The 12971-nt window shown below is 35.3% G+C and overlaps 1 protein-coding gene across 1 annotated transcript in view; it reads right to left on the reverse strand.

Annotated features, from left to right (window-relative positions):
* Nucleotides 1–7997: 7997 nt before the first annotated feature.
* LOC129225886 (tachykinin-like peptides receptor 99D) overlaps nucleotides 7998–12971 on the reverse strand; it is a 148954-nt gene continuing 143980 nt past the window's right edge. The window contains exons 4-5 of the mRNA XM_054860416.1: nucleotides 12085–12281; nucleotides 7998–8839 (exon numbers count right to left, since the gene is read on the reverse strand). Coding sequence (XP_054716391.1) covers nucleotides 8647–8839; nucleotides 12085–12281 — 390 coding nt within the window. The 3' untranslated portion in view covers nucleotides 7998–8646. The remainder of the gene's footprint in view (nucleotides 8840–12084; nucleotides 12282–12971) is intronic.

A 12971-nucleotide genomic window follows, 5' to 3' on the forward strand; every position in this document is an offset into this window, starting at 1 on the left:
TATTAATTTTAAACATTTTCCACATGAGTGCCATCACAGCCAATTACGTATTGCATGCGGGAGACGGTGGACAATGTCGCTGCACGCAACATGGTACGAGGGATGTTTCCAATCTCACGCCGTATAGAATCCTTTAAGTCCGACAATGTTTGAAGATTGCACAGATAAACTCTGGATTTGAGATAGCCCCAAAACCAGAAATCCATAGGTGTCAGATCTGGGGATCGCGCAGGCCACGGAAAAGGATAATGGCGTGAGATGATGCGATCACCAAAATGCTGATCCAGGAGCCTTTTAACTGACCTCGCTATATGTGGAGGTGCGCCATCTTGCATACAAACAATGTCATTGAGTGCATTCAGCCGACGCAACTCCGGTAAGACATAATTTTCCAGCATGGCTGCATACCGACGGCCCGTTACAGAACATGTTGCAAGGCCAGTCGGGGTCGTTTCCTCAAAGAAGAACGGGCCCAGAACAAATGTAGCTGTAATGCCGCACCACGCAGTCACTTTGGCGTCATATAATGGTACTGGCGCCACAGCATGAGGATTCGTCTCTCCCCAGTGCACACAATTCTTTGTGTTAATGCTGCCATTTAAGGTGAAATGCGCCTCGTCCGTCCATAGTATGCGAAGTGGCCAATCGTTATCCGCATCATATCGTAACAAAAATTCATTTGCGAAGTCCAGACGTTGTTGTGGGTCACCCGGCTCCAACATCTGGACGCGCTGGAACCGATAGGGAAACATGTGAAGTACCGAGCGCAAGAGCTTGCGGACCGTTGAGTTCGGAATATCCAACACGCGCGCTATGCCTCTTGCGGTGTCTGTGTGTCCTGTAGTCACTGTATGGTGCACTTCCATGACAACGTCCTCAGAAACAGTTGGCCGTCCGGAGCGCTGTTTGTCACAGGTGCAACCCTGTATCTTCGAATTTCCGCACTAAATCACGCAGAGCTTGCAGAGTACATGGGCCGCGTCGTTGTCGATGATTGCGGCGATACACACGCAAGGCTTCCGCAGCGTTCATCCCATTTTGGTAATAGAGTTTGGTCAATTCACCGCGAACTTTCCTCGGAAGACTCATATCGTCAGCATGTGCGAGTTCCCGAATGACGACTTCGCATACCCGCTTGGTATTTTATAGGTTTCCAACGCTGAATATCTGGCGACCGGGGTTCTGTGATTGGTTTCTTGACTCTGTCACATGCAAATTTATTGCGTGCGCCCAGATCGTGTTTTATTGGCCGGTTTTCAGAACTCTTTTTTGTGTTTGCAGAACACGTCCGTTTTTAGACATATCGGTACCGTTTCAACGCTATTTAGGGTTTTCGCATGCGCTGAACATTTTGCGATGGTAAAAAGTAGGCGTTGCCATTCCAAAACTTCGAGTTTCTGTCACTGTAACTGTAACCGCGAGGGCCACTGTGTTGCCATTCACAGAATCTCGAGCGCATATCTCAAAAGAACTATATTTGAAATATCATCTTGATCGGTTAAATAGAACGGACGCTAGAAGTGCAGATGTTGGCAAAGTTTTTTTATAATCACCCGGTATATATATATATATATATATATATATATATATATATATATATATATATATATATATATATATATATATATATATATATATATATATATATATATATATATATATATATATCAACGCACAGCCAATACGGCTGAAGCCTCAGACTTGAAATTTGGCAGGCATATCCACATGATTACGAAAGTATCCACCAAGAAAGGATTTTTCGAAATACCAATTAGTTCGGGTGAAATTAATTAAAACCCGTTAATTTCTGTGAAATTAAAACCTGTCATTGAAATTTAAATCCCTTATTTTAAGAGGCTTTTCTCCATTCAAATCATTATTCAGTACTTCATCTCAACTTTTGGTCGATAGCGAATTTTAAATTTGATATTGTTTTTATTTCTCACGTGATTCTTCGAAGCTTTTCTCAAGTCAAATAATAATGTTTCTGTCTTTTGCTTTCATTTTTTCAAAACTAGAAACGAAGTTTTTAAGAACATCATCATAGGCGGACTATCCTTTTGAATTTAGAAGAGTACAGTTTCCTGTAAAAGTTTGCTTTGCAATAACCGTTAATAAGTCACAAGGACAGACATTAAAAGTAGCAGGGATCAATTTAAAGAAGACGTTTTTTTTTCACACGGCCAATTTTATGTAGCTTGCTCCAGAGTCTGTTCATCAGGCAGCTTAATAATTTTAGCGCCAGAAAAAAAAACCAACCTAAAAATGTGTTATACAAAGAAGTTCTTGCTTAAACATAGGTATAACAATAAAATGTGTATGGCCTGTGTTTTTAAAGATAATCAATACTTTAAAAGGATCGTTAATAACAGTTAAAGATCGGTTAAGTACAAGGGCATATACATAAGGAGTCCAGGGACCACGGGATCCTTCCAAAATTAGAAAAAAAATATAGATAATAAGTAATTATTACAGGGGATTTTCGAAACTAGGTGCCCCAAACACTGTTAACCCTTGCTAATTCCATTACCCGAGCAATGCCGGGTACGGAAATGCTAGTCAACAATAAGATTTATACGCTAATATTTTCTACAGAATGTGTTTTACTTTGCAGTCAAGTCCCATTTTATCAGAGTCCGTTATAGAAAGTATGAAAGAAAGAATAAAGGACTAACCCCAGTAAATATTTTTTCTTTATTTCACAAAATGAACAACAATGATTCAATGATCAATGAGTATTTGAATACAGCTTCGAGATGTCTTTTCATCTGGATATTTACTATTCAAGCTTTGCTTCTCGTCAAAGCATAGAATAAAAGATGCTGAAATGGTACTGAGTACAATCTAGAGATTGAATATAACTTCTTTCATTTGGAATTCAAATTCTATGTTCGTTCGGACAGTAAAATAGAGTAGAGAGAGAGAGACGGGGGAAAAAAAAATTGCGTTTCACGTTGTGTTTTCATTTTTTTCTCCGGTCTTAATCAACAGTAATCAGCTATGCAAATTTAGACACAAAATCACACTAGAAAACGCATCGACGTTCAGAAGATGTTTTTAATAATTATCTTAGAATGCTCAGTAGAACGAAAAAATTTCAGATTTGCATTAGTAACGGCAGTTTTAAAGATCATTTCCCCATTTCTTCACAGAATTGTCAACGGGTTCAAAGGATGAAAGAATTTAAAAAAAAAAAAAATAGTGGGGAATAGCAGATAATTTACTGCCCTGTAAACTCATCACATAAAAGTACGTCCACATAAGAGTTGTATTTACACCTTGTTAGTCTGACATAATATAAATGTATTTTGATCTCTCGTAACACGCGAGGGCCCACGAACTTAATTTTTTTTTCGGGAGAATTTTCAACTTACAGAGTTGAATTCCAAATTTTATCGAATCATAAATACGATCAAGGACGCCCATATGCAAAATTGTAAGCGGGGGGGGGGGGGACAGATTAGAGTCATTAAAATTTGACATTTTTAATAATTTATTCATTAATGGCTCGATAAAAAATGTTTTATATTTTTGCAAAGAAAAAAGTACCAAAAGCAAGCAAGTGCTAACATTGTGCTATACTGCCTCCGAATTTTCGAATCGTCTGGCGAAATTTGTCGCGTAACGAAATTTCTTGTAAGTTCACACACAGTCCCCTTGCATGACCTTCCACAGGGAACCCTGTTAACACGTTGCGTTTTCAAAATTCCCAAAGCAATAAAGATGAGACCGAAATGTATTCTTGTTCATTGTTATTTTACGTTCTTTAAAAATTCTTTGTATTTACTTCTGTATTGGACATCTTTGCCACCGGTTGGAAGATCGATAAAGCATTATTGTTGTTGTTGTTTTTGTAATTATTGTTACTATTGTTATTATTATTATTGTTTTGGTTGTTATTACTGTTGTTACTATTATTTTTGTTGCTGTTACTATTATTATTATCATTATTATTATAATTGTTATTATTAAAGCTATTTTTATTATTACAATTATTATTTTTATTATTATTATTATTATGATCCTATCAATCTCAAAAAGACAACTTTCGTAGTGAAAAGATTGGTTACAATGAAGAAAGGGACAAAACTGGGGAAGTTCTTGACTTGCTAGAGGTCGGTTGTGACTATTTCATTAGTAGCAGCTTTCTTGAATTAGTTGCAACCCTTTTTTCAAAGCGATGAACGGTTAACCGTTACCATTTGCTGAAATTTGTAATCCTAAACACATTAATCAATGGTAAGTAATGTATTTTTAACGCATTAGTTCATTAAGGCCGCCTCTTGATTTTGATGGAATTGTTTTTTCCAACTACTAAATGCCTTTTGTACACTTAAAGGTCATTCATTTACTTTTGAAGTAGAGATCAGATAGAGACCAAGAGATGTCTTTTAAGTGCCATTTTTTATTTAAAAGGCCTTGTGGCTGGTAGCTACCGCTACTTTTGTCTTTTACAGCGAAGTGACATGTGCTATAAACTAGTGAGAAATTTGAGATCACTAATGAGGCAGAAAATATATGTAACGTAATTAATTCATCCGCGTTGTTGACAGTAATTATGCTCTCATAAACGTAATACTCCTTTTTCTATTAGGGACCTTCTTTATTATCTTTACATAACGCTGGAAAGATGAAAATGTGAGCGTATAGGAAGAAAGACCCATGAATTTAGACAATTTCTTTTAAAATTTTTATCATGCAACTGAAAACGTGTTAAAGTGAATGAATAATTTAAGATCCGACTTCTATTATCAAATAAAATTCTAATAGTTACCTTAAGTTTTGAAACTCATAAAAAAATCCTCCATATTTATTTCATTCTAAAACCTTTGTCAAGTAAAACATTTTTTTAAAGCAAAACTTCGAAATCAATCCAAGCTAACACTTTCCGCCATAAACTGAAGTTATTTCATAGGTTTGCCGCCTGCCTTGTCTAGTGGTCAGAGAAGTCTGACTGCGACAGGAAGGTCCGTGTTCGAATCCCGGCTCGGGCATGGATGTACTTTCTCTCTCCTGTCCTTGTCCTTTCTTTGTGTGAATGTGTTGTTATGCTCTGAATGGTTGCCTACCCTATAAACGGGTCCGTATGGCATGTGTGTACTGTAGAAGTCGGACTTCACACCAAATTACGGAACAGTTGGAAAAGTGAAGCAGCGCACCCCAAATTGCCAACCTAGATGGCACAGAGCAACAACAACATTTCATAGGTTTTTTCGCTTAATTATGTTGGTCACATTTGTTTACAAATAGTATTGTGTCTTTAACTTTGAACATCACAAGAGACTTATTTTTATTTATATTTCTCATCATAACTCTTCTAAATACAACATTTTAGTGTAACTAAAAGAAACAATTAAACTAAACTAGCAGTACAGTATTAACTATAGTAAAAACCCCGATTTTGTGTTTCTCAAGGGACTGGAGAGAAAAAACGTAAAGTACAGGAAAAGCAAAAATCAAACAGAAAAAAAAACTACAGGTAGTAATTATGACTGTTTTAAAAGGTATCTATATTTTTACGAAAAAAATCATTACTGTACATACCATTTCAGATAATTTTAACACATTTAGTTGCGACTCTGGGTGTTTAAGTTGAAAATGCATAGTCCGTAATAGTAGATCGTTTTCTTAGTCTTCGAGTTCAAAGTAAATGCAGCATCTTCCAGAATTGAAATATCTTGCAAGTTTTGTTCCTAGTCTTAATGAGAAAGAAAATAGTCTTTTACTATTTGTAAGCTCTTTAATGCACTTTTGAAAAGAATGGATGCGCTATGTTTCAGTTTCTTCTTTTTCAACTTCACCGGCAGAAAAGAAGTCCATAAGAATGGCTACGGATGAAGTAGTAGCTTTTCTGCTCTCATAGATTAACTTCCAACAGCGTGAATTAGCTTTGAAAAGCATAAAAAGAAACATATTACTTATTTCAGAACGTTTCTTTCTTTTTTTTTAATTCCCAGGGAAAACGTAAAATGAGGGAAATTCCTAAATAACAAACTTTTTATTTGGTTTGAATTAACATTCTTAATATACACGGAAAAACTGGGACCTGATGAGAAAAGTAACATGCGAGAAAAACGTAGATTCGGGGAACGTAAAATCAGATTTCACTGTAAATGTAAAACTCTTCGGTACAGCAGATGCTGTATCTTTCCAGCAAAACCTTTTCTGAAAATAGGACAAATGTTTTTTTTTTCTTAAAAATAGGAAAAAACCCATAATTTGTTGGAAATTTCTATGCTTAAAAGCCTTTTTGTGTGTGAAGTAGTAAAATTTTTCAAGTTCATGTGTAGCCAATCATTATTTTTTTCAGATTAAACCTTCCTCAACAGCACGAGTATTTTTGACTCTTCAAGCAGATAGACAAAATAGATATGTGGTTTTGTAGCATTTATTGCTTCAAATGCTTTTACGGATTATGTTTCTAAATCGAACATGATAGCATTAACAATATCATGTACACAAAGCTGATTATAAAGCTATTACTGTATATTATTCGTACTTGAATCCAGTGGCTTAGCGAAAATGGTTTAAGGGAGTGAGAAGTTCACTTAATAGCACACACAAAGACAGAAACGTACAGAAAGATACATACATATACACACACAAAGTGGAGCAGAGAGAAGCAGGGGCTAACCGCCTCTTCCCCATAATTTTAAGCCATATTTACAATTCCAGTATGTTAATAGACATGCGATTTTTATGGATGAAATGACATTCTTGCAGAATATTCTGGTTGTCCTAGTGCATACATAACGAACACACGCATAAACTATACACGTATAATTTTAATCCTCCGTTTTCCCATTCTGTAAACCACATCAGTGGTTTTAACGGGATACAGTCATTGAATTCATTAGCTCTTGTGTTTTAGATAGAATAGGGGAGACTCATCGATAGTGTAAGAATTGCTAAAAAACAGAAGCATCTTTCATGTTGGAACATAACTGCTATTGTTCGGATCCACGGTTTAGTATGCGAGCACCAAAAGTATTATTTTGCTTCTTCATACAAAAGTAACTAATTATGGCGATGAGGTTGAAACCAAAACTATACAAGTTGTAACTACTATGTTTTTACGTAAGAAAAATGGCTATAACGAAGTTCGACTAAGTGTAATTATTTCTTTAATAATATCGATAAAAGACCACTGTCCGCAATGTTTCTGTATTAAATAATTATGTAATATTATGATTCTCATTATTAATCTAGTAGTGCCGCAACTGACCTCAGTCACTATTTATATAACATGGTATCGGTTTGAAAGTTTCTCTGATGTTTCAAATTGCTTCTAGATCTGGACTTCTCACCGGCTAGTCCGGTGGACCGTCACTGGTTCACAGAAAACTTTGACCAATCTTAAGATGTTTACTTGCGCACATTAAGACTTTTCTGATTAAAAAAATAATGAAGCTATAAATTTATACACCTTAAACGTTAACTCCATATTTCTGAGATTTAGAACATGTAGTTTTGTCTTTGAACTCGGAAACACTGGAATGTTTTTAAATTTGTCACTCGTTATGTCTCGCAATTTTTTTTTTTTTTTAAAGATTAAAGTGAATTAGACTTCGCAATTACATGAAAAAAAAAAAATTATTTTGTGCTTTTCCTAAAGGTTAAAACGCAATTGTACACAAAAAAGTTAGTAATAATGTTACTATTAAATGATTTAGTAATATTTTACTACCCAATAAGCTCTTTTTGTCAGAGTTTGAGAGAAAATACCGGTTTTGCGAATTTTGCTTCGAAATTTTACCGGTACTTTTGTCAAAGAATGTTTTGAGAAACGCTAGGAACTTTCTAGACAGTTTTGTAATAAAAATTATCTGAAAAAATGCTCAACATTTGCAGCTTGGTAACCTAGGTCTTCTTGGGGCATACTATCAAACATGCTGTTACCAAAATACAGTAACAGAGAGCGATTTTGTCGAAAATGGTTCAACTGTCCCCAGTCTCCCATACTTACCAAATGAAAGTCACTAATAATGATCTATTTTTAATGTATACATATGTATATTTCTGTAAATTTGTTGATTGAATTCACAATTGTTATGTATTTACAATTACAGTTTCTACGGAAAAGCATCTCTTTTGCTCTCGACGATAGACTCTCAAGACATCGTTACAAATTCTGAAAAAAATGAGCATCGTATCAGGAATGGTTATCAAATGGAATGATACCATTTTCTCTTAAAACCGTCTGTTAATGGTGATTAAAAGCAGTTCTTTTTGCAGTTCTTCTGCTCTAAAAGTTATGATGGTGACATTAACAGCTCCACAAAGTCCATGCTCAGAATGAAACCCCACAAGGTGTTCAATTGGGGGTTGTCTCATCACTTCTGAAAGATTCATGGTAGAAGTGTGTACCAGTTGGAATTTTATCGAAAGGATTGCCGATCGGGTATCACATAAAGTTTGATTCGTCACATATTTCTGCATGTGCCCTACTGATTAGCCAGTTAATATACCGCTCGGATATTGTATTTCCTTGTGCCTGATATTTTAATACACTACATAATCACTCATCTTTAATCAAAGTCTTAATTCCTTCATGATTGATCAGTGGAGCATGATTTATGATGGATCCCCCCCCCCCTCCATTTTCATTGGAATGTTTTTAACGGAGTTTGAAGTTCAAAAATATTGTCACATTCTTTCTAATCGAACGCATCTGTTGTAGAGAGCAGGATTGCTACTACTGAGAGATTCTGTAATGGTTGCCATTGCAACCTTTTCGTTTGCCATTGTATGTGAAGTGAAATTCCTTTTTTCCAGTGGTGCTATTTTTTCCTCCTTCCATTTGCAACAGCAAAATACATTTTTGAATCCTTGGCGAAACCTGAGGAAGATAAATGAAACAAAGTAAATAAATCACATGAAAATGAAGCATTTTTAAAATCAACTACCGTTTATAAACCTGGAAACCACACTAGTTGAGTATTAATAATTCAAAAAAATATATATATAAAGAAAATTTGCATTTTTGGCATTTTAAATTCAAATTATGTTTTTCGCAATCAGTGTGTGTGTATGTAGGCGTGTGTGTCTGTGTAGGCATGTGCGTGTGTGTGTGTATGTAGACGTGTGCATGTGTGTGTGTATGTAGACGTGTGCATGTGTGTGTGTTTGTAGACGTGTGCATGTGTGTGTATGTAGACGCGTGCATGTGTGTATGTAGGCGTGCGAGTGTGTGTTTGTGTACTCACGCGTTTGTGTGTACGTGCGAAGGGTGTGTGTAGGCATTGGTATGTGTATATGTAGGCGTGTGTGTGTGTGCGCGCGGGCGTTTGTGTGTATGTGCGCAGGCGTGTGTGTAGGCGTTCGTATATGTGTATCTTGGCGTGTGTGTGTATATATGTATGCAACAGTGTGTAGGCTTTTATGTGTATAGGCACACGTGTATGTGTAGGATATGGACGCAACCTGGAGACGGTTTTCGCTAGAGGAGCAGCATCGGGAGGGTGCGGTCGACGATAGTGCTACAGAGGATGGCGGGGGAAAAATAAAATCACAGGAACGTCATTCAAAGGACAAATGAAAACAATAAGCAATTAGTGATTGCTCAAAAAGTAGCAGTTGAAAGAGTGTAGTGAAATTTTTTTTTTTGGCACATAAATAATTTGTGTTTGGTTCTTCTCATTGCTTATGAGATTAACTACTAACGTTTATGCCCTACTAAGTGCCTTATTCCTGTTCCTGGCTCATCTGGTGATTTTTATTGACGCCTAAGCAGCTTCCGAAACCTTTCGTATCCAAGACCATAGGTTCGTTTGGGTGGGGGGGGGGGGTGGCATTTTCATCATGACTCCCTCTGCCTAGTGGGTAATGTGTTAGCCTGTATCCGCCCCTGTCAGATAGATCAGCGTCAATTGTTATATATGCTGTTTCAAAATGTATGGGAACAATTATCAAAGAAGATTAAGCCAAAGTAGTCGATCGTAGCAAAATCAGAAGAAAAAGAAGAAAGAAAAACCACATTGACTTGAAGAGAAAAATGAGGAATAACACACAGAATATGTTGTACTTTGACGGAGTGTTATTTCTAGAAAAAGTCTCCTGCAGTGTTGTTTTTATTTTGACCAGCGCATATCTTGCTGAAAGCATACAGTTTTTTCGCAGCTCCTAGAGTGATGTCAATAAAACCCGTGAGAAATAAGCGAATTTCGTTCCGATTCCGTGATTTCAAATCCCCCCCTAATCCCCCGAACTGACCCACCTACCATTAGCGAAATTATGTTAGATCAAAGGAGTCATTTGTTTTTACGGCATTCCGCCAAAAAATCTAGTTCTTCTATGTTCTTGCCTTTGCTTCTTACTATTTCTCCCTTCGGGTTTAGTGCAGAAAGGGCATACGTCAAGACTTATGCTCTTTCTGCACTACACAAAAATGTGACCCCAAAATAAAGTGCTTTGTTGTACAAGGAATGACTTCCCTGATACACTAGTCGATGCCTCTACATACAAATATAGGAAAACCACAGCTAACTCAATTTTGAAAAAAAAAAAAAAAAAAAGCGATTTATGCCCTTTCTGCAATAGTCGATTCTATCGTCAGTAAACGGTTTTGCTACCTAACATTTTATGGTAATCACTTTTAAACAAAAGTAATAACTTTTTTTTCACTTCGATCTCAGTTATAAATTTGTAAAAGGCGTACAATACAATTTGTAATTGAGCAAGTCTGGGTTCGTAGCTCGGGAGGAAACTTAGGGTGTTCTGTAAATTCAAATAAGTGTTGGCGCGCGAAAACGAAAATCCTAAAGATATGATAAAATATATCTGTTTTTTAAATCTAAAGACAATATCTACAAGCATGATTCTCACTGAAAAGAATGAAATAAAATAAGTATATGATTTCCTGGTTACAACACTCAATAAATGCTTCCAATCTTAAAATCTTCATATTAAGGTTAATTCTAAAGCAGACAGTTAAAATTAAAATATGAGCGAAGAAAAATTATAGGAAAAATAAAAGCCACTTGTACAAAGCTGTATACTGCCGCATTTTCGGTAAAATTTGATTCAAGCGTACATGTATCCCATAGCTCCCCGCAATACAAGTATAGTGCCCAATTTTCGTTGAAATTTTATAGATGAAATAAAATTTCAGATTTTTTGGAGAATTTTGCTCAATTAAAGTATATATATTTTTTATTAACTCTGAACTTAACTTGAGGTGTGACCCACTAGATGGGTCTCTGCCGGAGCGGACCGCCCCACTCAAGAAAGGTTTTTTGACTTCGCAAGAAAATTGATTTTTTTCCTCAGGAGTTACAACTTTCAAAACTGAAAAGTACATGATTTTATCAACATCTTTTTGTTAAAACTTAATGAGGAGCATTTTTAACCTTTTCATTTTTTTGAACAATGGGATGATTATGTGATCTGAATTTTAAAATCATAATTACTGGAAAAATTTGATTTTCATATTTAATTCTGACGTTGTATGCATCTTTGGTTTACAATAAAGTACAACGCTTAAATTTCATAAAAAAGAAGTTATATTTCAATCTCTGTATAGAGATCTTCCCCCCTTCTGATGACGGGGGAGGGTGAATTGAAAAGAATAAAATAAATAAATAAAAAAGTCGGAGTCGGAGTTGGAGTCGGAGTCAGAAGTTTCGAAATCCCGGAGTCAGGGTCGGCCATTTTCCTTCCGACTCCACAGCCCTGTATTATACGACAATTTGTTGCATTTCTGTGATTTTTCATAAAAATATATCAAGGACTTTCCGGACACCCTGTATATTAGCAAAACACTTTGGATTATAATATAGCTCATTTACAAAGAAATATTTTATAATAAAGACGAGTGTGATTGTTGTTTTTTCTTCAAATTGATTTTTAGGTAAGAAGTTGCAAGCAATAAATTATCAGAAGTTTTTCGCAATCCACTCGATATTTAAATTAGAACGATGATACTGAGTATGAACAATATCTCTGATCAAATATCAAAACAGTAATTTGAAATCTTTTATAAATCAATAATGATTACAATGGTGTTCACTACATCAGTTTCTTTTCGTAAATTTAAAAGAAATCAAAATTCATGAGACAAAAAGCAATTTAAGAGCTATCAGTTACCTGCTGTTCATCCAACAATAAATAAATGGGTTGTAGCAAGCATTAGACATGGCCAGCCAGTATATAGACAAATAGATATGTTGAACGTAGGGTTGACTTGTTATGTATGGCAAATGATGGGCTACCAAGAAATAAACGTGGTAAGGTAGCCAGCAAACCGCAAAAATTACAACAACAGCAATCATCATTTTTACTATCTGAAAAGTAAAAGGTATCAATGAAATACAATTTTCACTGCATGGAATAAAGCTTTTTATTTTCACTTTATTTAACCGTGTTTACTGGCGTAGAAAAAACAACAACAGATGTTTTTCGTTAATTTATGTTACTTTGACTCTAGCTAAAACTCTAAAGCGTAAAATAAGTAGTGGCACGCCCGCCATCTTGGGACTAAACGGTGCTTTCTTCCTATGTCTACTCTGGTGAAGTAGCATGTTTTGCTTCTTAAGGGGTACAGTACCTTTCAAACATTTTTTTTTTAATTTAAGTAAATTTTATATTTTTTTGAAACCATAACATGCATACTTATTTTTTAATCAATGATTTATTTTCAAAATTTAAAAATATCGCCTACTTTTTTTAAAAATTCAAAAAATTGATCGAAATTTCAATGTTTTAAAATCCCTAAGGCTTTTTTATTTTTGCACTAATTAAAAAAAAGTTTTTTGCTAAACGATCACTATAATCAGCTCTAAAAATCTGTGCATTCGTTTGCTTATGAGTTTATTAGAAAATTTTCTGTGATTATAGAAGAAAAAAATCCTTAGGGATTCTAATGACATGAAAACACAAAAAAACCATCATCGAGAAAATGCAATTTAAAGTTTTTCTTTTGCATAAGAACACATAGCGAGCATGGCCTAAAAATACGCATAACTTTTTAAATA

This window comes from Uloborus diversus, chromosome 7, assembly GCF_026930045.1.
Source record: "Uloborus diversus isolate 005 chromosome 7, Udiv.v.3.1, whole genome shotgun sequence".
Taxonomy (NCBI): domain Eukaryota; kingdom Metazoa; phylum Arthropoda; class Arachnida; order Araneae; family Uloboridae; genus Uloborus; species Uloborus diversus.